We start from the raw sequence: 27,797 nt of genomic DNA on the forward strand, positions 1-27,797 counted from the left end.
TTGACAGTGGGCAGAACACACACATGTTTGTAGGTGGGCTTGCCAGAGAGGAATGCTGGGAGAGACGGGCCCAGGGCAGGAGGCTCCAGGAAACAGAGTGAAGACACTGGCCCTGGCAGGCAGCAGCTGGGTCTAAGAGAGCTGCAGCGCAGGGGCACAGACCTGTGGGCCCCATGGCTGGGAAGGTGGCAGAGGAGAGAGGGCTGCCGAAAGGGACCGCTGCCCAGGATGCCTCGGTGAGTGAGCGATGGGGAGTCAGCCCAGGCCCGGCGGGCGGGCAGGAGAAATCCAACCTTTCTCTCTTGCCTCTGAGGTCACTTTCTGCCCTAAGAAACACTCCTTTAGGGAAATCATGTTCTTATGTGTGATGTGGGACAATTTCACTTTTTCTTTTTTCTTTTTTTTTTGAGACAGAGTCTTGCTCTGTTGCCCAGGCTGGAGAGCAGTGGCGCTATCTCGGCTCACTGCAAGCTCTGCCTCCTGGGTTCAAGTGATTCTCCTGCCTCAGCCTGCCAAGTAGCTGGGATTACAGGCACCTGCCACCACACCTGGCAAATTTTGTATTTTTTAGTAGAGACAGGGTTTCACCATGTTGGTAAGGCTCAAACTCCTGATCTCAGGTTACCCACCCTCCGCAGCCTCCCAAAGTGCTGGGATTACAGGCATGAGCCGCTTACCTGGCCAGTTTTGCTTTTTCCCAATGAGACTCCATCATAGAAATGTGCCCACACATGCCGGGGACTCCACTGGTGTCTCCTCTGCCCATGTGGCTGTCAGGTTGGTCTCAGTAGTAAGTGATGGGTGAGACAGGGTGACAGACAGCTTTTGTGGGAACATCAGCATGTGTGGCTCTAGCAGGCAATCGTAAAGTCTGGGAGAAAGCTGGAAGGAGTAGAAGCAGCCAGGTGGCAGGAGGTGGAGGTACGTTTCCTTCTTCATTTTACCTGAGAAGTGTTTACTCAAGAAATAGCCTTTGACTGAAATTGGAGTGTGGCAGGATTTGAAGCAGGAGGCTAAACTGGAAGACAGGCAAGAAGCAGATCCCCACTCCCACCGCTTCACCCCATCCCACCTTTCCATCTTTGCCTGTCGTGGGTAGGAGGGAGGAGAGAAAGATAAGCATGACTGAGGACTCCGCACCCAATGGGGAAAACCATCTGGACTGGCCTTGAGTTTCCAGGACTTGACTCGGCCAGACCCAAGGAGCCCACCATTTCTAGTCGGTTCTGCAACCACCACACCTGACCAGCTCTGCTCTCTGAATACCCTGTGGGGCCCACCACTTTGGGGAATGGTTAAAGCCTGAATAGAATAGAAAGCTAGCAGGGCTTTGGGAACACTTTCTGCCTGGGAGGGCTGACGATTCAACCACCACAGCTTGAGAGGCAAAGAAATGCTAGGACCGCACCAGAAATGCACTCCAGCCCTGCCATTTCTGCTTCCGTTCTGTCCAATCCTGTCACTCCAGGTGCTGAGCGAGGGTCTGCCCCTAACACGTGTGGGGCTTGGAACAAGAGAATGAGGGTCACATTTCCTATGTCTAGATATATAAAAGTCATCAGTCAAGCTATAAGAACAGTCAAAGATACCCACACTCCTCAGCCTCCCAAAGTGCTGGGATTACAGGTATGAGTCAGCGCTCCTGGCCAGTTTTGCTTTTTCCCAATGAGACTCCATCATAGAAACGTGCCCACCCGTGCTGGGGACTCCACTGGTGTCTCCTCCGCCCATGTGGCTGTCGGGTTGGTCTCAGTAGTGAAGTGATGGGTGAGACAGGGTGACAGACGGCTTTTGTGGGAACATCAGCGTGTGTTCTCTAGTTTCTATCCTCTTGTCTCGACATATCTTCCTCACAACCTGAAAGGTCAGGTGTAAACTGAGAAATTCTAAGGCATCTTGGGTAGAATGCACTGGTACGGGGGAACCACTTCTAGCCCAAGCCACAACCTGTCCCCCTTTCTGCCCCCCCTCAGCTCCATCCCACTCCATGGGGCCCTCAACACCCTGGGTGGTCACCCTCCTGCCTACCTGCATTGCAGCCCTGCCCTCCACAGACATATATACCTCTCTGGCCTAAAGTTCCTCAGGAGGTTGGGCCGGGGAGGAAGGAAGTGCACAGACCCTGGGGATGGACTTGGGGCCATTTGCACAGAGAATTCTGGCAGCTTAAGCACCTAGAGTGGTAAGTGCCCTTAACCCACGCACTCTTCATGCCATGGGCAGGAGAAGCAACAGAGAAGGACAAGAGAGACCCTGCAGCAGGCAGAGCTGTGTGTGACCTAGGCTGAATGTTTCGATAAAATTCCTTCAGCCAAAAACAAGTCCTGCGTGTCCCCTCGCCAACCCTCCAGCCGCGAGCGTCAGTACATCACTCCCCGCGAGGCACAGGCTCCTCATCTCAGAACTAGAAACATGTACGCTGTGAGTTTCCTTCTTGCCTAGGCATCTGACTCAGGAATTCGATCAGAAGTTAATACGGGGAGAAATTACAATGTAGCCCAGCAGGAGCAGAGCTGGTTACCTACAAATAAACCTGCTTTTGCTTTTTTGGGTGTCGCCTGTCGGAAATTCAAGTGATGTTCTGACAGGTGTACTGATTAAGATGTCAGCCGAATAGATATTTAAGTATTTGAAAAATACAGAGAGTTTGTCAAAACCTCAGGAAGAGTCTAACAAATCCTTCCTGGGAGCCAAGGAAAATATTTTAAAATGGAACAGAGGTCGTCCCCAACCCAGGCACTAATTTTCTTCCTCCGAAAGACGAGCTGCCTATGCCTCCTGGAAGGCACAATCCCTCAGTGGTGGTTGGAGTCCGGGCTGGCCCATACCTGCCTTCCCAGCCCACAGTGAAGGGGCTTGGGGCGAGCCTTGGAACAAGGAACCAGGCACCTTTCCCCTTCCTCTTATCCAGTGTCTGCTCTGCCTCGTCTTTCTGTCAGCTCCCTCCCCTTCTCAAAGTACCGCACAGCGGAACCCAGTTGGGCTGCAGGTCACCTCCACACATCGCTCCAGACTCCAAATGTCTGACCTTCCTTCCTCAGCCCCTCCTCCATGCCTAAATCCGACCTGGGGGTATTTGGGCCAGCAGAAGTAATTTCTCAGCTCATTTACATTGTCTAATATCCCTCCTGCAGATATTTGTTTTAAAAACAACAGCAAGATGCATGTTAACCCACATGAGTCTCTTAGCAATGGATAAGATTTTTGTTTTTGTTTTGTTTTTTTTTTTTGACAAAGTCTCACGCTGTGGCCCAGGCTGGAGCGCAGAGGCATGATCTCAGCTCCCTGCACCTCCACCTGCCCAGTTCAAGCGATTCTCCTGCCTCAGCCTCTCGAGTAGGGTAGCTGGGACTATAGGGGTGCTTCACCATGCCTGGCTAATTTTTTTTTTTATTTTTAGCAGACACAGGGTTTCACTGTGTTGGCCAGGCTGGTCTTGAACTCCTGGCCTCAGGTGATCTGCCCGCCTCAGCCTCCCAAAGCGCTGGGATTACAGGCATGAGCCACCGCACACAGCTGGCAATGGCTAAGATTTTTTGATGATTCAACAACAAACAAAAATGGGACAATGAAGCAATGTGTACAGTGACGGTGCAGAGGGCGAGTGAGGGGCAAGGCCAAAGCGCTGATCTGCCAGGAGTCCAGCATCAGTCTGAGCTGTTTTCAATCTCCCCAGGAGCTTGGGTCACAGACCTTCTTACCTCCTCTCCCCCAACCTCCCTCCTGCTTTGGGGCTTTGGCAGCTGGGGTTGAGGTGGGAACGGAACTCTGGAGTTCTACTCACTGGCTTGCTCTCTCAATTTGACAACATATTGTGAAATATTATACACAAATCAACTTAAAGAACCCTCATGTACACGCCACCAATTACCAAAAGCTTTGAAGCCTGATCCTGCACTCCTACTGTGTCCCCTTTCTGTTTTCATCTCTTCCTGCTCCCCAGAGATAACCCCTCTCCTGAATTAGGTGTTTCTCTTTCCCATTTTTTTCTGTATAATTTTGGGTCTTTATGGTGATAATTCAAACATTAAGCAATGGAAGTCACTTTGGTCTGCTGCTTTTCACGCTCTCCCAGAACTCTGGGGGTTCCCCACAGCACGCCTGCAGCATACTGTCACCGAATTTCTTTCCCTCCGCCTCCACTCACCTGGAATGTTCTTTCCAAGGACTTCTGGCCCCCATCGTTGCAGGGGTACTTTGACAAGAACCCTGCCGTATGGCATTTGTTATTTTCACGTAAAGCATACTCTTGTTATTTTCACCTACAGCATGTGTGTGCGTTGCGTACACAGTGAAAATCAACCTACCAGCCTCCCTCTCTGCCCGATCTGTCTCGCTCCATCCTAATCACCTGTCTCACCTGCCAAAATCTAAGCTTTTCAACGGCCTTTTCATTGTCACATCCCAAATTCCAAGCCCGAAGGGTGTTCTGGACTCTCCATAAGTGTTTGCTGGATGCGTGGTTGATTGAAGGAATGTATAGTGTGAGAATGGTGGCTTGAGGAGGAAAGTCTGTGGGAACTTGTTAATGAAAATGTACTTGTTCCTGCCTGACAGAAATGTAAGAAAAATTGAATGCAGTAAAAAATGGGCGTCAGGCGAGGTGGTTCACGCCTGTAATCACAGCACTTTGGGAGGCTGAGGTGGGTGGATCACTTGAGCCCAGGAGTTTGCGACCAACATGGCGAAACCCTGTCTCTACGAAAAATACAAAAATTAGCTGGGTGTGGTGGCGCACGCCGGTAGTCCCAGCTGCTTAGGAGGCTGAGGTGGGAGGATTGCTTGAGCCTGAGAGGTCGAGGATGCAGTGAGCTCTGATCGTGTCACTGCACTGCATCCTGGGTGATACAGCAAGACCCAATCCAAAGAAAAAGAAATGGTGGGGGACTTCCTAGTTGCTTCTTTGTTTGGGCCTCAATGATTTAAATGATAGAATTGTCAGAATAGGAGGAATTCAGGTCTGCAGATGGTTAGTACCTTTCAAAGGTATCAGCTGACACCATGAAATGCTGATTTTTTAATGTACATTCAAATATACCACCACTTCAACAATAACAACAACATGATGATGACGATGAGAGGCACTACCTCTCAAAGCTCCCAGCAGCATTTTCAGTTGCTTCGTTGCACGAACTCCTCATCAAAATCAGATGTGAGGAGACGTATGCCAGATGTTAGTGAGGACTAAGAAGTTGGTTAGGACTTTTCTCAGGGTGGTGTCTTCATGAGTATTGGGCATTAACTCTCGACAGCTACTTCCCTCTCATATGCTGCATGTGTCATGTCTGTTTGGCATTAGGAGATATGAAGCCAGCTGCAGGGAAAGTTAAAGGCAAAGGGTCTGCCCGCTCCAGTCAGATCTTCTCGGAGCACAGAGGTTTGTTTATAGAACTCTCTCCAGTCCAGAGTCTGGGTCTCTTTACCGTAAGCCGCTTGGCTTCAGGCTCCACCAGCCTGAGGTTGAGGTTCTCTGGGGCAGGTGCCCCAGGAGAAGCCCTGAAGCTCTCTCTGAAGGGAAGAGGAGATGGGCCCTTGTCAGTGCTCCTATTTTCCCAAAGCGCCAAGGCTCCACCTGTGCAATCCCATCTCTTGCCAATTTGAGATTTCAACTACGTCGGCTCTAAGAAGTTGCTCTCACCTGTCGGTTTCCTCCTTGTCTTCTCCTATGTTCTCAGCGGCTTCCAAAGGAGCCCCTCACCTGTCCTGTCTCCCACAGGGCCTCCAGGATAGATTGTTCTCCTCTGAAACTGACAACAGCCTGTACTTCACCTACAGTGGTCAGCCCAACACTCTGGAGGTCAGAGACCTCAACTACCAGGTAGAGGCACGCCTGGGTTCAAGGGGAGAGGAGCAGGCAGGGACAGCCAGGAAATTCCCCAGGTGGAATAAAAGGGTGGGCCCACCTTACAGGCCCTCCACCCCCAAGGACAGAGTCCAGTCCACATTCATGCCTCACGTGTCAGGTGCAATAGGTGTCATCAATGGCATATATCAGAGCTGGAGGTTGAGAGGCTTGAAAAGAGAATGAAATTGTTGTATAAACATAAAGCAAAATGTGTGAATCTATAGAAAAATGTCTCTGGGACTCTTTTTAAACTATATTTTGAAATAACTTTAGATTTTGGAAAAAAATTGCAAAAATAATACAGTGTTTCCATATACCCATTGTCCAGCTTCCCCGAATGTTAACATCTTGCATACCCATAGTATAATTATGAACACTAAGAAATTAAAATGTACAATGCTATTAACTACAGACTTTATTCAGATTTCATCAGTTTATATATATATATATGTGTGTGTGTGTGTGTGTGTATATATATATATATATATTCTTTTTTTGTAAAATGTACTATCCCTGGAGCTTATAAAACATCCAGAGTGCAAAGACAACCACTGACCTTTCAGAGGCACCCAGGAACCCCCTGGTCAGATTCAAGGATCCATATTCCCTCACCTTCCCAAGGACCCAGATGGAACATGGTGGGGCCTGGGATGGTGAACTTCAGAGGCCTGAGTCTGGCTTCCTGTGGGTGTGAGTTGGGACAAGCCAATGAGCCTTTCTCTGCTCTGCCACTTACCAGCTGTGTGACCTTGAGCAAGTTACTTAACTGCTCTGAGCCTCATCTGTAAAACAAGGATTCTGATCGTGTCTGTGTTATAGGTTTGCAATGAGGATTGAATAAGGTGATGGATGTTAAGTGATTAACACAATGTCTTGCACATAGTAAACATTTGATAAATTATTAGTAAAGACATTTTGCTTCATGTTTTATTTTTATTTCTGTACCACTATTGCACATGCCTTCCTTTTTTCTTTTTTTTTTTTTTTGAGAGTCTCACTCTGTTGCCCCAGGCTGGGATGCAGTGGCGCAACCTTGGCTCACTGCAATCTCTGCCTCCCACATTCAAGTGATTCTCCTGCCTCAACCTCCCGAGTAGCTGGGATTACAGGCACCCACCACCACACCTGGCTAATTTTTGTATTTTTAGTAGAGACAGGGTTTTACCATGTTGGCTAGGCTGGTCTGGAACTCCTGACCTCAGGTGATCCACCTGCCTCAGCCTCCTAAAGCGCTGAGATTACAGGCGTGAGCCACCACGCCCGGCCTGTACATGCTTTTCATTCCTCTTATCTTCAGACCTGGAAACAGCAGCTACAGGTTCTCAGCATGGATCCCGCTTCCGTGTTTGGTAAAACCTGGGTTGGGGCCTATGGTGTGTAGGCGAGGACACATCCTCTGTAGAGAGGGGCCACCTGGGGAACGACGATGCTAAACAGAAGTTGCTGAAGCCCTCTGAACCATTCAGCTCTCTAAGGAACCTTCTGATGTCTCCCCACAGGTGGACCTGGCTTCTCAGGTCCCTTGGTTTGAGCACCTGGCTCAGTTCAAGATGCCCTGGACATCTGCCAGCCGCCGGAATTCTTGTGAGCTGGGCATCCAAAACCTAAGCTTCAAAGTCAGAAGTGGGCAGATGCTGGCCATCATAGGGAGCTCAGGTACCGGAAAGGCAAATCGCTGGGCAATGGTTTCTCTCCTGGGATGCAGAATGGTCCTTTGGACAAATGGATGCTTCTTGTGGAGCTCTTTGCTGACTAGTAGAATAATACAGCAGAATGGTTGAGAGCACAGGTTCTGGGTCAGACAGACCTCGGCTCAAATCCTGGCTCCTCCATTTGCTGGCTTTTGTGGGTAGGTGCTGTTGTTAAGAGTCATGAGTGTGCCTCTTGTCCACCCGGGGCTGTGGCCAGAGCATCTGACTTTGGCTGACACCTGGACTGAAAGATCAGCAAACAGCTTCAGCATGTGATGTTCTTTTCAGACTCCTCCAGCCAGGAGGGGCATGGGTTCAGGTTGTTCTTCCGCAATCACATTCTGATTATGGCCAGAAGCCCCTGCCACACTCTCACCTCTCAGCCTCTCCAGCGTCTTACTTAGCACAACCTTCACTCGTCTGCAAAGAGCCATGTTCTTGGAGTGCCTCAAATTGTCATTTCCACAGCCAGTTTTAAAATGAGAGAATGTCTGAGCTGAAAGGGGGCTTGGGGAACAGAGTTCATTCTCATTATGTTCCACCTTTCTTTCCCCTACCATTTTGGAAGCATTTTTAGAGGAAGGTGTTCAAACTCCCTACTCCTCAGTGTGTCTAGAGTATTCTCTTGTGCGGGATCACGCACACACACACACACACACACACACACACACACACACACACATCCCTCCATTTGACAGATGAGGAGCCTCAAATCCAGAGAAATTGAGGGATTCTCGTAAGGACACATATTTAATGCAGAGCTAGAACTAGAACTTTGGTTTCATGATTCTCGGATAAACGCATTTCTCCCTGGGACACCCTTACATAATGTTAGAGAGAGAATTTTATATCTTTTAATTAATCATTTCCAGAGGTAGAGATTACTCAATTTTTTTAAACATCTGCTCCAAACTTTTACACCCATTTGGTAGATAAGTTCTGTTTACTGTATAACCAAAGATCAAATGAAATCTTATGTATAAATGCACTTTGTAACTGAAACAGCATCACAGTCATGAAGTTCCTCTCACTCTGTCCCTGTCCCTGCAATCCTGACCTAAATAAGAAAAATGTGGCGCGGTGGCTCACGCCTGTAATCCCAGCACTTTGGGAGGCCGAGGCAGGTGGATCACGAGGTCAGGAGATCGAGACCATCCTGGCTAACATGGTAAAACTCCATCTCTACTAAAGAATACAAAAAATTGGCCAGGCATGGTGGCAGGCGCCTGTAGTCCCAGCCACTCAGGAGGCGGAGGCAGGAGAATGGCGTGAACCCGGGAGGCAGAGCTTACAGTGAGCTGAGATTGTGCCACTGCACTCCAGCCTGGGCAACAGAGTGAGACTCCGTCTCAAAAAAAAAAGGAAAAGAAAAAGAAAAAAGAGGATCCCTCATGGGCCTACTATTGTATTTTTATTTATAACATCTAGTAGTGTTTCTTGTTGTATCTACTTTCTCTTCCTGAATCCAGCATCTAGGGGACACATGGGTCTTTACTTAGGGTCATATCATGGTTAATACTTCGCACATACAACCCTCTAGCTGTCAGTATCCCTAATTTGTGGTTGAGGAAAGTTCAGAAAAGCAGAGCAATAATTGTATTGAATATTTGGAGGTTGAGGCAGGAGGACTGCTTGAGGCCAGGAGTTCAAGACTAGCCTGAGCAACATAGGGAGGAGACTCCCTCAATAAAATAATTTTTTTTAAATTTAAAAAATTAGCTGGGCAGCGTGCCATGCCCCTGTAATCCCAGCTACTCAGGAGGAGTGCTTGAGCCAGGAGTTCAAAACTGAAGTGAGCTATGATTGTGTCACTGCATTCCAGCCTGGGCAATACAGCAAGATCTCATGTCTTAGAAAGGAATGAATAAATTACATTGAATAGTCTTCTGGTTTTTCGTTTTTGTTTTTTAATTGGTTTTGTTTTGTTTTGTTTTTCTGAGAGTCTCGCTTTATCACCTAGGCTGGAGTGCAGTATGTGATCTCAGCTCACTGCAACCCCTGCCTCCTGGGTTCAAATGATTCTCATGTCTCAGCCTCCTGAGTAGCTGGGATTACAGGTGGGTGCCACTATGCCTGGCTAATTGCTTTTGTATTTTCTGTAGAGATGTGGTTTCGCCATGGTGGCCAGGCTGATCTCCAACTCCTGGCCTCAGGTGATCCGCTTGCCTTGGCCTCCCAAAGTGCTGGGATTACAGGCGTGAGCCACTGCATCCAGCAGCTCCTGGTTGTTTAACTACAGATTCAGTGTTGTTTGACTTCAGGTTTACTTGCCTGTGTAAAACAGAAAACAAAACAACAACAACAAAAACTTTAGACAAATAAACAGTAGAGTTATTTGAGCAAATAGTGATTAATGATCTGGCAGCACTCAAAAACAGGACCAGTTCAGAGAGCTCCCTCAAGCAATTTGGTCAGGTGATATTTGTAGACAGAAAAAGCAAGTGCTCTACAGAAATAGCTGATTGGCTACAGTTGGGTGTTCACCTTATTTATTGGAGGGTGATGTGATCAGGTGTTGGGTATGGACAGGATCTCATCAGTTGGTAGGTTGAGGCGGTGATTGTGATTGGCTGATGCTTGGCTGCCATGATTGGCTGAGACTCAGCAACTTGTCTCAGCCAATCTCTGTCTTAAGGGAATATACTGCTAAGATAAGTTGCAGTTTGTTTACATATTAAGTTTGCTTGCAGTTTGCTCTGTGGGAACTCAAAGTATGCAGGCAGTCTCAGGCCAAATTTAGTTTAACTGAGCAACTGAAATTATTAAAATGATTTATTAGGAAGGTTCATCAACTACACTTCCTGTGACTTTTACTGCCATCCCCTCCTCCACCTGCCCAACACACACACAAAAGAACGCTGGCCATAATTTTTTAAATATAAAGAAAACAGCCTGGCTGGGCATGGTGGCTCATGCCTGTAATCCCAGCACTTTGGGAGGCTGAGGCAGGTGGATCACCTGAGGTCAGGAGTTTGAGACCAGCCTGGCCAATATGGTAAAACCCTGTCTCTACTGGAAAAAAAAAAAATTAGCTGGGTGTAGTGGCACATGCCTGTAATCCCAGCTACTCGGGAGGCTGAGGTGGGAGAATTGCTTAAACCTGGGAGGTGGAGGTTGCAGTGAGCTGAGATTGTGCCATTGCATTCCAGCCTGGGCAGCAAGAGCAAAATACTATCTCAAAAAAGAAAAAAAGAAAAGAAAAGAAAACAGCCCTAGGCATTTTAGTTTCTTTTATCAATTCAGCAATGCCAAAAGTGGTTTCCAATTGATGAGTTTACTGATTCGGAGATTCCAGCCATTCAATAAGGGTCTTGAATGCCAGTGGGTGTTTTGTCTTAGTTCATGCAGGGTGTGTTAGTCCGTTTTCACTCTGCTCTAAAGAACTACCTGAGACTGGGTAACTTATAAAGAAAACAGGTCTAATTGACTCACAGTTCCTCATGACTGGGGAGGCCTCAGGAAACTTACAATCACGGTGGAAGGCAAAGGGGAAGCAAGGCACATTTTACATGGTGGCAGGAGAGGAGAGTGAGGGGAGGAACGGCCACTTTTAAAACATCAGATCTCATAAGAATTCACTCACTATCATGAGAACAGCATGGGGGAAATCTGCCTTCATGATCCAATCACCTCCCACCAGGTCCCTCCCTCGACAAGCGGGGATTACAATTTGGATGAGATTTGGGTGAGCCATACCATATAAAGAGTCTCCCCAGATACCACAGGCATCCTCCATTGGAAAGGCTCCCCACTGCTCTCACAAAGTTTTGCTCAGAAAACGTGGACTTCCTGCTTTCTGAGTGGGAATCCGTGGTCCCTGTGAATGTTGGTGAAGTCCTCGGTGCCCCTGGAGCCTGGCTCTGAAGCTTCTCTCCCAGGTTTCTCTCCTGGCTATTTTGCTCCACTTATGTTCTCAGGGATCTTAAATGAGGTACACCCAGAGGTAGCGCACAGGCCCCTTCTATCCTGAGATCCTCTGCACAGTAACCAGAGAGATCATGTGGGGAAGCTTCTTGGTTTTTGAGGTTTGCACTGGGTGCTCTGGGGCTTCCTGCAAGAAGCACATAGTGTGTGGCAGGAAGGACTTGTCACATATGTATTAGCTCAACATGTGACAAGTCTGTTTGAACACAACTTGGAAAACTTGCTCTCCAGTAAGGAAATCAAAACTCCGTCTGGGGCCGGGCACGGTGGCTCAAGTCTGTAATCCCAGAACTTTGGGAGGCCAAGGCAGGCAGATCACCTGAGGCCAACGTTCGAGACCAGCCTGGCCAACATGGTGAAACCCTGTCTCTGCTAAAAACACAAAAATTAGCCGGGTGTGGTGGCAGGAGCCTGTATTCCCAGTTACTCGGGAGGCTAAGGCAGGGGAATGTCTTGAACTGGCATGGCAGAGGCTGCGGTGAGCTGAGATCATGCCACCGCACTCCAGTCTGGGCCACAGAGTGAGCCCCCGTCTCCAAAACAAACACGCAAACAAGCAGAAAACACTCCATCTGGGTGAGTGGAAAGAGCTCATTCCTAGCTCCACGGTAGGAAGATGTTCTGAGCCTGAGCCCAATCTGCACTCACATCTTAAACAGCTGTCACAGAAAGAGCCTCATCGAAAGCCTTTGGAAACTAGATCCAATCTGATGCTGACTTTCTCAAATCAATAATAATTAGTACATCATTCGGAAGAGGGTGGTGTTAACTCGAGTGCAATGAATCTTTTTTTAACCGTTATTTTAGGTTTGGGGGTACACAAGTAGGTTTGTTATATAGGTAAACTAGTATAATGGGGTTTTGTTGTACAGATTACTTAATCACCCAGGTACTAAGCTTAGTATCCAAGAGATTTTTCCTGCTCTTCTCCCTCCTCCCATCCTCCACCCTCAGTTAGGTGAATCTTTTTATAAAAAAAGAGAATTAAAAATACCACTGATGCACTTTGAGAGGCCAAGGCTGGTGGATCACTTGAGGTCAGGAGTTCAAGACCAGCCTGACCAACATGGTGAAACCCCACCTCTACTAAAAATACAAAAATTAGCCAGGCATGGTGGCAGACGCCTGTAATCCCAGCTACTCAGGAGGCTGAGGCAGGGAGAATTGCTTGAACTTGGGAGGCAGAGATTGCAATGAACTGAGATCACGCCATTGCACTTCAGCCTGGGCAACACAGTGGGACTCTGTCTCAAAAAAAAAAAAAAAAAAGAAAAAGTACCACTGATGGAAAGAAGAGAGAGATGGGTATGGATACAGTCAGAACATATGTGTACACTGTGCTGTAGTTTTAAAATCGTTTCTACTTCTATTATTTCTCTATATTTTCCTCCATTATTTCTCAAAATAGATTTGGTTTTGCATTTTTAAAAGACACTCTATAAATGCTCCAAATTAGTCCTCACAAAACCAGCTTCTGAGCCAACCGACATTGAATAATGAGAGATTGCTGGCATGTTTGCCAGCCAAAAATAGTTACGTTAACACTAGCCTTGCTTGGGGAGAAAGGGCCTTGGTTGGTGGCAGGAGGGGACAAATGCTCCAGGCACCACCTGGCCCTGTGGCATCTAGGACTCTAGCCTTCTCCTGTCAGGCCACCACTGGCTGGCCTGGCCTGAACCCCCAGCACCATCAGGCCTCACAGCCCCACGGGGTGCTCACATTGGCTGCAGACAGAAGGCTTGGAGCTCCATGTCCTGGGCCCACCCCAGCTAGGTCCAGGGACTATGCTGCCTCTCTAGGGGCTGGTCACATCTGCACGGACAGAGTAGTCCAGGGTCCTGGAGAGTGTGTGGGGAGCAGTGGCTGCCAGGCTGGCCCCCACAGAAGCTCTGCTCTCAGGGATGTCTCTGGTGGCTTTGCAGGTTGTGGGAGAGCCTCGTTGCTGGACGTGATCACCAGCCGAGGTCACGGTGGCAAGATCAAGTCAGGCCAGATCTGGATCAACGGGCAGCCCAGCTCGCCTCAGCTAGTGAGGAAGTGCGTGGCCCACGTGCGCCAGCACGACCAGCTGCTCCCCAACCTGACTGTGCGAGAGACCCTGGCCTTCATTGCCCAGATGCGGCTGCCCAGAACCTTCTCCCAGGCCCAGCGTGACAAAAGGGTAACTGGCCCCAGTGGTGACCCCCAGGGTCCAAGAAGCCACAGTGTCCATGACCCCCTCTTCCCCTGCTGCCCTGCCTCAGGACCCAGCCACAGGTTGAGTTTGAACAACTCAGCTTGTGGTCCACCCGCCCTGGGCTGCAGCCTGCCCTGCACCCTCCTTTCAAACCCCACAGCTTGCCAGAAGCTAGCTCAGTCCATTGGTTCCCTTCATTGCACTTTTTAAGATGTAGGATGAGTGTATTTGTTTGTGTGTTTTCTGGGCCTCCATGTGGGTAGACAGCCATGGTCCCCAGTACACAGCCATCCATGTTCCTAGCACAGAGCACCATGCCCGGTATGTCGAGGCTGCTCGGGACCTGTGGAAAGAATAGGGGGAACCAATGTTGCAGCTTGGAACTCAAGTGCGGGAGCTGTCTCCCTTCACTTTCAAACCCAGCCAGAGGAGCAGTTGCCTTTATCCTTGGGGTCACAATGTGTCCAGCCCTGAAGGAGGCACCTGGGGTGGTCTCAAAGCTCCTTCTGGCCCACAGGTGGAGGATGTGATCGCGGAGCTGCGGCTTCGGCAGTGCGCTGACACCCGCGTGGGCAACACGTATGTGCGAGGGGTGTCGGGGGGTGAGCGCAGGAGAGTCAGCATTGGGGTGCAGCTCCTGTGGAACCCAGGTGAGGGCCTAGGGGGCAGATGGGGGCAGAGGGACCTGTGTGGTCCCCTCAGGCTTGGCTTGGTCTGGCCAGAGCCCCACCGACTCACCAGGCTCCTCGCTGTGTTGGGAAGGCATCCTCATTCTCGACGAACCCACCTCTGGGCTCGACAGCTTCACGGCACACAACCTGGTGAAGACATTGTCCAGACTGGCCAAAGGCAACCGGCTGGTGCTCATCTCCCTCCACCAGCCTCGCTCCGACATCTTCAGGCTGTTTGATCTGGTCCTTCTGATGACGTCTGGTACCCCCATCTACTTAGGGGCGGCCCAGCACATGGTCCAGTATTTCACAGCCATTGGCTACCCCTGTCCTCGCTACAGCAACCCTGCTGACTTCTATGGTGAGTCCCCAAGGCCAGCAGCCAGGGCCCTGGCACATGGGGCCTCCCGGATGCTTAAACCCTGCCCAAGCTTGCTGAAAAGATTCAGGGGAGAAACTCCCAGAGGCTTCAGGAGAGGAGGAGCAAGGATGGAGAAGAACAGGGGGTGGTTTACCAGCTATCAAATGCTGGATATGAGGGCCTGGAAATAGAAGCTTCTGACAAATAGCCACCCTTCTGTGCATGATAGATTAGAAACTTGAAAGCTCCAAAGATGGGGGGGGCATGGAATCCAAGAGGGTGGGGATCAATAAAGATCAGAGTCTTTATTCAGACTCGGTAGGGAAACAAACTTTAAGGTCAAGAAGTCACCAGATCTTAAAACATGTCCTGGTGTTCAAACAGTGGCAGGGAGCCTGAAGGTGCAGGGTGGCAGAGAGGGGCCCAGGGTGGTGGCCTTGGCTAGAGAATCTCTAGATATGAAAATTGCTCTGGCAGCCCCAGACTTGCCCTTTGCTTGGCTCCTGAACCCTCAGCATATTACACTCAGGGAGCGTGAGCCACTGCCTTCATTCTGCAGGGGACAGTTGCCTTCCCAGGTACCTGGCCTGAAATCCTGAGTGCTGAGGAAGGGCTTGGCTGCTGGACAGGCGGCATTGTTGTACCAGGTCCCGGGGAGGCAGCTGTCATGGCTTGTCCTGTAGGTCACCTGAGCCCCCAGCTTCCACCCAGGCTGGCAAGCTGTAGCAAAGACCCCACCAGTAAACAGGACAACAGTGATCATCTTGAAGGCAAACAGGGGGCCCAAACATGCCAGGCCCAGAGGGTCTCCTGTTTGACTCTCAAACCCCTGCCAGGCCAAGGCCATCTCCATCTTTACAGATGAGAAGCCTGGCGCCTGCAGAGCTAAACACCTGCTCCAGCACAGCTGTAAGGCACAGAACTGGGACTGGTGCCCAGCCCTGGCCCTGACTCCTCATCCAGCTGCCCACACCCTCCTCCTAGTGTTCCAAGTTCTCCACCATCCTTACCCCAGGAGGACAGGCCGCCCCTCACCCTATGTACTCACGTTCTGCACAAACTCACAGAAAGGTCACCTCCCTCCCTATGCTCAGGTGGCAGCCTGGCTTCCTGACGATGTGTCATTCTCAGGCCAGCTATCCCCAGAATAGGGGCCAAAGGGCACCTGCCAACCTGGCCACCAGGGAATAATTTTAAGTAACCCTGGAGAGGGGTTACCAGAAGTCAAGTGTCCACAGCAGACCTGAAAACTCTTTTTTACATTTTATATTGTTATTGGAGGGGGCTCTGGCCTACAAGCCCTGGGGCAGGAACCCCTCACCAACCTGGGATTTAAGAGCTACACGGGGCCTGGGGTGCCCAAAAATCTGATGTTTTGAGCCACAGTGCTGCACATTATCTTGTCTTGAGATGTGTTATGAAAAGGGGAGGAAGGGCCAGGCGCGGTGGCTTACGCCTGTAATCCCAGCACTTTGAGAGGCTGAGGCAGGCAGATCACCTGAGGTCAGGAGTTTGAGACCAGCCTGGTCAACATGGCGAAACCCTGTCTCTACTAAAAATATAAAAATTAACTGGGTACAGTGGCTCATGCCTATAGTACCAGCTACTTGGGAGGCTGATGCATGAGAATTGCTTGAACCTGAGAGGTGGAGGTTGCAGTGAGCTGAGATCGCGCCACTGCACCCCAGCCTGGGCGATAGAGTGAGACTCCATCTCAAAAAAAAAAAAAAAAAAAAAAAAAAGAGGATATGGGAGGAGGGAAGGGGGAGAGAGAGGAGTAGGTCACCTCTAGCCAAGCCAAGGCTCTGGGAAAGGAATGGAGGGAGGGTGGGCAGGCATGCATGGGTCTAGACTGAGCTGGGTATAGGGAGATCCTGGCTGTGGCTGGGCTCAGTTTGCCTTTTGTGGCATTGCCAGGGCCTTGGAGATAGAAGGCAGAGGCACTGCAAGAGGATGGCTGTGGTGTGGGGCTGCCTGGTGCTCCCCACAGGTTAGCATCCCTTGGATTTAGGAGGCAGGGCTGATCAGATTGGGTCTCCAGCCGAGTGTGCTGTCTCCCTCCTGGGGCAGAGCAGCCAACAAAGGGGGCAGTGAGAAATCTACCTGAAGTTGGCCAGTCCCTGGAACCCTCCAGCCAGACATCCTCCTGCTTTGGGCAGGCTGCCTGGGAGGCCAAGTTGTTAATTTTCAGTGAGAGCGAGAACTCTCACTATCTGGATAGAACTCTCACCATATGGATAGAACTCTCATTATCTGGATAGAACTCTCTCTGGATAGAACTCTTACTAACTGGATAGAACTTTCACCATCTGGATAGAACTCTCACTCTCTGTCTGGAGAGAACTCTCATTATCTATCTGTATAGAACTCTCAGTATCTATCTAAATAGAACTCTCACCATCTGGCTTGAACTCTCACTCTCTGGATATAATTCTCACTCTCTGGATAGAACTCTCACCATCTGGCTTGAACTCTCACTCTCTGGATATAATGCTCACTCTCTGGATAGAACTCTCACCATCTGGCTTGAACTCTCACTCTCTGGATATAATTCTCACTCTCTGGATAGAACTCTCACCATCTGGATAGAACTCTCACCATCTGGAGAGAACTCTCACCATCTGGATAGAACTCTCACCATCTGGAGAGAACTCTCACTATCTGGATAGAACTCTCACCATCTGGATAGAACTCTCACTCTCTGGATATAATTCTCACTCTCTGGATAGAACTCTCACCATCTGGATAGAACTCTCACTATCTGGATAGAATTTTCCCCATCTGGATAGAACTCTCACTATCTATCTGGATAGAACTCTCACCATCTGGATAGAACTCTCACTATCTGGATAGAATTTCCCCCATCTGGATAGAACTTTCCCCATCTGGATAGAACTCTCACTATCTATCTGGATAGAACTCTCACCATCTGGATAGAACTCTCACTATCTATCTGGATAGAACTCTCACCATCTGGATAGAACTCTCACTATCTGGATAGAATTTTCCCCATCTGGATAGAACTCTCACTATCTATCTGGATAGAATTCTCACTCTCTGTATAGAACTCTCACAATCTATCTGTATAGAACTCTCACTACCTACCTGGATAGAACTCTCACCATCTGGATAGAACTCTCACTCTCTGGATAGAACTCTCACTCTCTGGATAGAACTCTCACCATCTGGATAGAACTCTCACTATCTATCTGGATAGAATTCTCACTCTCTGTATAGAACTCTCACAATCTATCTGTATAGAACTCTCACTACCTACCTGGATAGAACTCTCACCATCTGGATAGAACTCTCACTCTATGGATAGAACTCTCACTCTCTGGATAGAACTCTCACCATCTGGATAGAACTCTCACTATCTATCTGGATAGAATTCTCACTCTCTGTATAGAACTCTCACAATCTATCTGTATAGAACTCTCACTACCTACCTGGATAGAACTCTCACCATCTGGATAGAACTCTCACTCTCTGGATAGAACTCTCACTCTCTGGATAGAACTCTCACCATCTGGATAGAACTCTCACTATCTATCTGGATAGAATTCTCACTCTCTGTATAGAACTCTCACAATCTATCTGTATAGAACTCTCACTACCTACCTGGATAGAACTCTCACCATCTGGATAGAACTCTCACTCTCTGGATAGAACTCTCACTCTCTGGATAGAACTCTCACTCTCTGGATAGAACTCTCACTATCTATCTGGATAGAATTCTCACTCTCTGTATAGAACTCTCACAATCTATCTGTATAGAACTCTCACTACCTACCTGGATAGAACTCTCACCATCTGGATAGAACTCTCACTCTCTGGATAGAACTCTCACTCTCTGGATAGAACTCTCACCATCTGGATAGAATTTTCCCCATCTGGATAGAACTCTCACTATCTATCTGGATAGAATTCTCACTATCTATCTGGATAGAACTCTCACCATCTGGATAGAATTCTCACTCTCTGTATAGAACTCTCACGATCTATCTGTATAGAACTGTCACTATCTACCTGGATAGAAGTCTCACCATCTGGATAGAACTCTCACTCTCTGGATGGAACTCTCACTCTCTGGATAGAACTCTCACCATCTGGATAGAACTCTCACTCTCTGGATAGAACTCTCACCATCTGGATAGAACTCTCACTCTCTGGATAGAACTCTCACTCTCTGGATAGAACTCTCACCATTTGGATAGAACTCTCACCATCTGGATAGAACTCTCACTCTCTGGATAGAACTCTCACCATCTGGATAGAACTCTCACTCTCTGGATAGAACTCTCACCATCTGGATAGAACTCTCACTCTCTGGATAGAACTCTCACCATCTGGATAGAACTCTCACTCTCTGGATAGAACTCTCACCATCTGGATAGAACTCTCATTCTCTGGATAGAACTCTCACTCTCTGGATAGAACTCTCACCATCTGGATAGAACTCTCACCATCTTGATAGAACTCTCACTCTCTGGATAGAACTCTCACCATCTGGATAGAACTCTCACCATCTGGATAGAACTCTCACTCTCTGGATAGAACTCTCACCATCTGGATAGAACTCTCACTCTCTGGATAGAACTCTCACCATCTGGATAGAACTCTCACTATCTGGATAGAATTTTCCCCATCTGGATAGAACTCTCACTATCTATCTGGATAGAATTCTCACTATCTATCTGGATAGAACTCTCACCATCTGGATAGAATTCTCACTCTCTGTATAGAACTCTCACGATCTATCTGTATAGAACTGTCACTATCTACCTGGATAGAAGTCTCACCATCTGGATAGAACTCTCACTCTCTGGATGGAACTCTCACTCTCTGGATAGAACTCTCACCATCTGGATAGAACTCTCACTCTCTGGATAGAACTCTCACCATCTGGATAGAACTCTCACTCTCTGGATAGAACTCTCACTCTCTGGATAGAACTCTCACCATTTGGATAGAACTCTCACCATCTGGATAGAACTCTCACTCTCTGGATAGAACTCTCACCATCTGGATAGAACTCTCACTCTCTGGATAGAACTCTCACCATCTGGATAGAACTCTCACTCTCTGGATAGAACTCTCACCATCTGGATAGAACTCTCACTCTCTGGATAGAACTCTCACCATCTGGATAGAACTCTCATTCTCTGGATAGAACTCTCACTCTCTGGATAGAACTCTCACCATCTGGATAGAACTCTCACCATCTTGATAGAACTCTCACTCTCTGGATAGAACTCTCACTCTCTGGATAGAACTCTCACCATCTGGATAGAACTCTCACCATCTGGATAGAACTCTCACCATCTGGATAGAACTCTCACTCTCTGGATAGAACTCTCACCATCTGGATAGAACTCTCACTCTCTGGATAGAACTCTCACCATCTGGATAGAACTCTCACTCTCTGGATAGAACTCTCACCATCTGGATAGAACTCTCACCATCTTGATAGAACTCTCACTCTCTGGATAGAACTCTCACCATCTGGATAGAACTCTCACCATCTGGATAGAACTCTCACCATCTGGATAGAACTCTCACCATCTGGATAGAACTCTCACTCTCTGGATAGAACTCTCACCATCTGGATAGAACTCTCACTCTCTGGATAGAACTCTCACCATCTGGATAGAACTCTCACTCTCTGGATAGAACTCTCACCATCTGGATAGAACTCTCACTATCTGGATAGAATTTTCCCCATCTGGATAGAACTCTCACTATCTATCTGGATAGAACTCTCACCATCTGGATAGAATTCTCACTCTCTGTATAGAACTCTCACGATCTATCTGTATAGAACTGTCACTATCTACCTGGATAGAAGTCTCACCATCTGGATAGAACTCTCACTCTCTGGATAGAACTCTCACTAACTGTGAACCCAACTACTCAGCCTCCCCTTGACCAGCCCAACTTCTCCCCATGGAGGGGCACTGAGTCCTCATCAAAAGCTTCCTGGACAGCTAGAGTTGGAGCCAGAGCCTGACTGTGATGTGGCCCTTGGCTCTGAAGGCTCTTGCTCTGTCCTAAGATATCCTCAAAATGAGCCTGGGTAGTAAGACTTGGGTGGGGCCTCTACTGTTGCCCATTTTTTGATCCACTGCCCTTCCCCTGAGGCTTCTGCAGATGTGGTCAGGCCTGGCAGGGTGAAGGCCCAGCCCTTGGGGTCCCTCTGCCTCCCTCTGCTCTGCCCCTTGCTTCGTGGCTGAAGGTGGAGAGCATGTCCCAGAGCCCCACGAGGGGTGATCAGCATTGTGAGCTGGGCGTGCGCCAAGCTCCTCACCTGGGAGCAGGTGCCAGGGAACAGGCCACCCATGACTCCACATCCCCTGCTTGCAGTGGACCTGACCGGCATTGACAGGCGCAGCAGAGAGCAGGAAGTGGCCACCAGGGAGAAGGCTCAGTCACTTGCAGCCCTGTTTCTAGAAAAAGTGCGTGACTTAGATGACTTCCTGTGGAAAGCAGAGACGAAGGATCTTGATGAGGACACCTGTGTGGAAAGGTAATCTGGCGGGCGGCTCTGAGAGGAGAGCTCCCTGCAGAAGGTGGCTGCCCCCATGACCTGGCCACATCTTCTGCCTCCCAGCAGCCTGACCCCACTAGACACCAACTGCCTCTCGAGTCCTACGAAGATGCCTGGGGCGGTGCAGCAGTTTACCACGCTGATCCGGTAATTATCTGTCTTTTTATTACTGACCCCCGCCCCCACCAAGTCTTTGTATATCACATTAAGCCTTTTCTATTTAAGTGAATTTAAAGGAGAAAATGAGAGATAGAGTTATTTGAAAAAACAGCATCCAGCGGGGCGTGGTGGCTTATGCCTGTAATCCCAGCACTCTGGGAGGCTGTGGCGGGTGGATCACTTAAGTTCAGGAGTTCGAGACCAGCCTGGCAACATGGTGAAAGCCCGTCTCTACAAAAAAGTACAAAAATTAGCCAGTTATGGTGGCGTGGGCCTACCTGGTAGGCTGAGGTGGGAGGATTGCTTGATTCCTGGAGGTGGAGGCTGCACTGAGCCGTGATTGCACCTTCACTCCAGCCTGGGCAGCAGAGCAAGACCCCATCTCAAAAAAAAGAAAACAGCATTGTTGGGACCAGCACTAATCTTCAAGGGACACAGAACACCCCTATTGCTTTTATTCTTTAAACAAAATTAAGATAACCTCACCAGCTGGAAGATCGTATAAATAGCATAGGGTCATTGAGAAAAATGTAGACAATAGGAGAGAATCTCTAGTAAAAAGGGAAGTCCCAGTCACACCAGCCCTCAAAGAAAACCAGACGGCACTGTGTGGCGTGTGTCTTTCCTGATGTTTCCATGCACACACGTGTTTTTAAACGTAGTGGGATCATACTCTGCATGCTGGTTTGTAGCTGGTTTCTTTTCAGTGAGGGCAGCGCCTCTATCTCTTGTCTGATTGGGTCTTCCTCGGCATTCCCGTCAGTCTAGCCATAATCACCCACCCGTTAAGTCCATCTTGATGGCCAGATTATCTTCCAGCTTTTACTACTACAAGCAATGAGGCAGCAGACATCATTGAGCACACACCTTTTTTTTTTTTTAAACACAGAGTCTATCTCTGTCACCCAGGCTAGAGTGCACTAGGGTGATCTCGGCTCACTGCAGCCTCCACCTCCCAGGTTCAAGTGATTCTCCTGCCTCAGCCTCCCAAGTAGGTAGGATTACAGGTGTGCGCCACCATGCTCGACTAATTTTTTGTGTGTTTTAGAGATGGAGTTTCTTCACATTGGCCAGGCTGGTCTTGATCTCCTGGCCTCAAGTGATCCACCTGCCTCAGCCTCCCAAAATGCTGGGATTACAAGCGTGAGCCACCATGCCCAGGCTATCTGTACATCTTCACAGACCTAATTGATTTTTTCCTGGGGATCATTTCTTTAACATTGCCAAGCTGATACATTATGATAAAAGTAACAACCATTTATTGAGTACCTACAGTGGGACAGATGCTGCCATCAGTTTTCTGATTTAATCCTCAGAGCAGCTCTAGGAGGCAGGTATTACCATCCCCATTTTGCATACGAGAAAAACGAGGCGTACGGAGACTGTGACATTCCCAAGGTCACAGGGCTGGTGTATGTTGTTGCCTGAGCATCTCTTCCTTTTGGTTTTTAAGTCGTCAGATTTCCAACGACTTCCGAGACCTGCCCACCCTCCTCATCCACGGGGCAGAGGCCTGTCTGATGTCACTGACCATCGGTTTCCTCTATTTTGGCCACGGGAACATCCAGCTCTCCTTCATGGATACAGCCGCCCTCTTGTTCATGATCGGCGCTCTCATCCCTTTCAATGTCATTCTGGATGTCATCTCCAAATGTGAGTGTGGCCACTGGCGTGGCCACGCAGGACCTCAGCCACCTCTGAGCTGTGTTCCTCTGAGCTCTGGGTTTGATTTCATCGTGATTATGATATACAAGACAATAATGTTTTTAAAGTTTGCATGTTAATGTTAGTATGCAAATGAAAGCAAATTACCGAGTCTTAGCTGTTCCTATCCTAGCAGGATTTATATTTGACAGCAGAACACGAGCTACAGACTTGCAAAACCTGAAGAGCCTCATCAGACATCTAAATTAGGATGGCTTTACTGTGCCTGTTTTTTAAAAAAAACCTAAGAGACTTGGGCAATATGATAACTGCTTTGAATTGTATTAAGAGAATCTCCAAAACAGAAACACTGTAGATTTATTCTACTTTTTCATTCTCTTTTCCTTTCCCTTATTTTTTAGGTTACTCGGAGAGGGCAATGCTTTACTATGAACTGGAAGACGGGCTGTACACCACTAGTCCATATTTCTTTGCCAAGGTGACTGGGCAGGGTTGAGAGCAAGTGCCCCCCGCCCACCAGGGTGGGCGTAAGTGTGGAGAAAACACTGCCACCAGGAAGCCTTTTCTGAACCATGGGGCTATGGGTCATGTGAAGTCGCAGATGCCACCAGATGTCACATTTTCTAGGGGAGTTTCGGAGACTTGAACTTTTAAACATTTACCAAAACACCAGGATTGTGGACCAGGAATGATAGTTTTCTGGTCAGAAGGAGTCTAAAAAAAAGAAATCCTCTTTGTATTTTACCTCTTCGGAGCCTCACTGTGGCCCCGAGCGGCCAGGCAGGCGTTTCCAGGAAGCAGAGGTTCGGAGAGGCTGCTCGGCTCTCCAAGGCCACACAGCTACTTGTCTGGTCAGGGGGAGTAGGGACTTGAAACCAGGTCTTAGGACAGCAGGTGCCCAGTGCTGCCCCAGGGGAAACAGGCTGAACTGCCCTAGAGGGAACGCTTGGCATCTGCAAGGGGGAAGCCAGCACTGAGCGTGCCGGGTCCCAGCACACCCTCCTGCCACAGCCTCATCATCACCAGGAGGGAAGGTTGCCACTGGAGGGCACAGATACTTTTAAACATTTATTATAATGGCAGTGAAGGTGCTGGCTTCACATCCTTGCAAGGGCTGTTCTTTGCAGATCCTCGGCGAGCTTCCGGAGCACTGTGCCTACATCATCATCTACGGGATGCCCACCTACTGGCTGGCCAACCTGAGGCCGGGCCTCCAGCCCTTCCTGCTGCACTTCCTGCTGGTGTGGCTGGTGGTCTTCTGTTGCAGGATTATGGCCCTGGCCACCGCGGCCCTGCTCCCCACCTTCCACATGGCCTCCTTCCTCAGCAACGCCCTCTACAACTCCTTCTACCTCACCGCGGGCTACATGATAAACTTGAGCAGCCTGTGGACAGGTGAGGCCTGCACCCCGGGCCTGGGCCAGCTTTGTTAGGCCTCATGCAGCTGGGTGAAGCCTGCTTTCATCCGGAGATGGACACTCGTTACTTGGGTCCAACTTAAGGCTGGCCCTTCTGGAAGCAGAGGCCTTTGCCCGCTGTCCTGGAGGCCAAAGGAATGATTTCATTAGAGATTCCAGATGCACCTCCTTCTATTCCATAGTCAATACCCAGAAGTCACCCTTGACTCTTTCCCTCCCTCTCCACATCTACCTGTGAGCCAGGTTGATTCTGCCTTGGGTTTCTCTGAAATGTCTGCTTGGCTGTGTCCCCATCCCTGGCTGCCATCGTTTAAGCCTGGGCCACTGCCATAGCCTGGTCTCTGTGACCTGGGCCCCTCCACATCCCTCTCAACTCAGCCATGTAGAGTGAGCTTTCCAAGGTGCAAACCCATGCCTCTCTTTGTTCAAATCCTCCCAGGGCTGCTCAATCCTGTAGTCTCCCCAGCTTTCTGGAGCCCCCAGCACACCCCACCCTTTCACCTCTGAGCCTGCCCAGCTGCTGTCTCCGGGAATGTCATGCCCTGCCTTCCACGGGGCCTCGCTTCTGCCAGGGCTCTCCTGACGCATCCAGGCAGGATTCACTGCCTCCTTCCCCTCCCCATACCATGCCACCTCCATAGGATCAGGGCACAGGCTCCATCGTCTCTGGTGTGGGGCCGCTGAGTCTCCTCAGCCCGCACGGTCCATGAAGCTGAGCACATGCAGGGGTGCCTCATCAAATCCCTCTCGAGAATTGCTATGGATCAAACGTGTGGGTGACCCCGTGGCCTCTCAGCTCCCTCAGCCCCAGTCTGTGTCCCCAGCAGCCCCTCTGCCCTTTTGCCCCTTGGCCTCTCTCCCCTCCTTGCTCATCAGAGAACTTGGGCCAGAGCCACCACGGCCCTGTCTCAGAGAGTGGAATGTGCCCTTGTGCAGGTGGGAGAGACTGTGGGAATGTGGGGAGACCATGGGAACATGGGAAGACTGTGTGAATATGCAGGAGACTGTGTCAATATAAAGGAGACCATGGGAATACAGGGAGACCGTGAGAATATGAGGAGACTGTGGGAATATGGGGAGACGGTGAGAATATGGGGAGACTGCAAGAATATAGGGAGACCATGGGAATATGGGGAGACTGTGGGAATATGTGGGAGGCTGTGGGAATATGGGGAGATCACGTGAATATGGGGAGACCATGGGAATATGGGGAGACTGTGGGAATATGGGGAGATCATGTGACTATGCAGGAGACCATGTCAATATAGATAGTGGGAATATGGGGAGACCGTGAGAATATAGGGAGACCATGGGAATATGAGGAAATAGTGTGAATATGGGGAAGACTGGGAATATGGGGAGACGATGGGAATATGGGGAGACCATGGGAATATGAGGAGACCATGGGAATATGGGGAGACTGTGAGAATATGAGGAAACTGTGAATATGGGGGAGACTATGGGAATATGGGGAGACCGTGGGAATATGAGGAGACTCTGAATATGGGGGAGACCATGTCAATATAAAGGAGACCGTGGGAATATGGGGAGACCGTGGGAATATGAGGAAACCGTAAATATGGGGGAGACTGTGTCAATATAAAGGAGATCATGGGAATATGGGGAGATCATGCAAATATGGGGAGACCATGGGAATATGGGGAGACTGAATATGTGGGAGACCGTGGAAATATGGGGAGATCATGCAAATGTGGGGAGACCATGGGAATATGGGGAGACTGTGTGAGTATGGGGGAGACCATGCGAATATGGGGAAACCGTGAGAATATGAGGGAGACCTGTGAGTAACGAGGCTCTCTGTTTCCAGTGCCCGCGTGGATTTCCAAAGTGTCCTTCCTGCGGTGGTGTTTTGAAGGGCTGATGAAGATTCAGTTCAGCGGAAGAAATTATAAAATGCCTCTCGGGAACTTCACCACCGCGGTCTCAGGAGATAAAGTAAGCGGGGAGGCCTCGGGTTCTAAATTATTGGACGTCCGGCTGCCCATCATTCTAGTAAGCCCACTGCATGTCTGTCTCCAGATCCTCAGTGCCATGGAGCTGAACTCGTACCCTCTCTACGCCATCTACCTCATCGTCATTGGCCTCAGCGGTGGCTTCATGGTCCTGTACTACGTGTCCTTAAGGTTCATCAAACAGAAGCCAAGTCAAGACTGGTGATTCATGCCAGGCGCCTGCCCGCTGGTGAGGGACCTGAGCAGACCCTTCAACTGCACTCCCTCCTCAAGACCCCCTTCCTGGGGACCGTGAAGACAATGACCCTACAGATGCTCAGCTACATCCGGCCCACGGTGCTGCAGTGGCACAGACCAGCCACAGGATGGCAGTAGAATAAAGACAGTCGAAAGGGATTTCTGCTCACTGGCAGGAGACTGCGATGACTGGGAGTGAGAAAACCTGCACTCGGTGGCACCTACAACGTTGCTAATTTATTTCCTTTTGATATGCATTTATATAGGCAACTTGATATAGGATGGGAGCAAACTAGGAATGAATTGAGTAGCTAGACTGTGCAGGAATTGTTGGAACCTGGAGGGAACAGTAACAGTAGCTAGCAGATATGGCTTAATCTTCCAGGGGCCCCACACTCCGTGGTGAGCCACCATCAATACAGAAAGTGACCTAAGATATACCAGCAAGATGCCATCCCTTCTTTTTGTGTGGGGTCATGGGCTCCAAAAGCCAACGTGAACAATTAAAAATTTATTGAGCATCTACTCTGTGGCAGGTCCTGTGCAAAAACACTTTAGGTGGACAATCCTTTGAGGTAAGTGGTATCCCATTTTATAGGTGTGAAAACTGAAGCAAAAATTCATTTTCCTAAGGGCACATGGATACTTTGTGGTGGAGTCACGTGGGGGTCAGAAAAGCCTTGGAAGCCTTTGGAGTTAGAGGGCAGAAGGCAAGGCCTGAGCTGCTGTCAGGCTTAGGAGTTCAGGAAGGCTCCAGAAGATAAATGGGGTCTGCAGAGGCTGTGTTAACTCAGCCAGGCTTGTTAGAGTTACATTTCACTGACTGATATGGTTTGGCTCTGCGTCCTCACCCAAATCTCACCTTGAATTGTAATAATCCCCACGTGTCAAGGGCGGGACCAGATGGAGATAATTGAATCACAGGGGTGATTTCTCCAATGCTGTTCTCCTGAGAGTGAGTTCGGCCGAGATCTGATGGTTTTATAAGGGGCTTCCCTCTTCGCTCAGCTCTCATTCTCTCTCCTGCTACCCTGTGAGGAGGTGCCTCCCACCGTGACTGTTAAGTTTCCTGAGACCGCCCCAGCCATGCTGAACTGTGAGTCAATTAAACCTCTTTTCTTTATAAATTA

General features: G+C 49.2%; 1 protein-coding gene across 3 annotated transcripts; it reads left to right on the plus strand.

The window, feature by feature from the left end:
• The first annotated feature begins 35 nt into the window (after positions 1-35).
• LOC105464936 (ATP binding cassette subfamily G member 8) lies at positions 36-27,797 on the plus strand. 3 transcript variants are annotated; one of them, XM_011713081.3, is made up of 13 exons: positions 36-236; positions 5,717-5,818; positions 7,345-7,501; positions 13,383-13,621; positions 14,154-14,286; positions 14,399-14,668; positions 21,032-21,194; positions 21,279-21,362; positions 22,828-23,027; positions 23,441-23,517; positions 24,167-24,434; positions 26,286-26,413; positions 26,498-27,797. In XM_011713081.3, the coding sequence occupies exons 1-13, from the start codon at positions 174-176 to the stop codon at positions 26,633-26,635; spliced, it is 2,022 nt and encodes a 673-aa protein (XP_011711383.2). In that variant the 5' UTR covers positions 36-173; the 3' UTR covers positions 26,636-27,797. The 3 variants fall into 3 exon arrangements, with proteins under 3 accessions (XP_011711383.2, XP_011711384.2, XP_011711385.2); XM_011713082.3 differs by having other exon boundaries at positions 21,282-21,362; XM_011713083.3 differs by lacking the exon at positions 5,717-5,818.

Source organism: Macaca nemestrina, chromosome 13 (genome assembly GCF_043159975.1).
Source record: "Macaca nemestrina isolate mMacNem1 chromosome 13, mMacNem.hap1, whole genome shotgun sequence".
Taxonomy (NCBI): domain Eukaryota; kingdom Metazoa; phylum Chordata; class Mammalia; order Primates; family Cercopithecidae; genus Macaca; species Macaca nemestrina.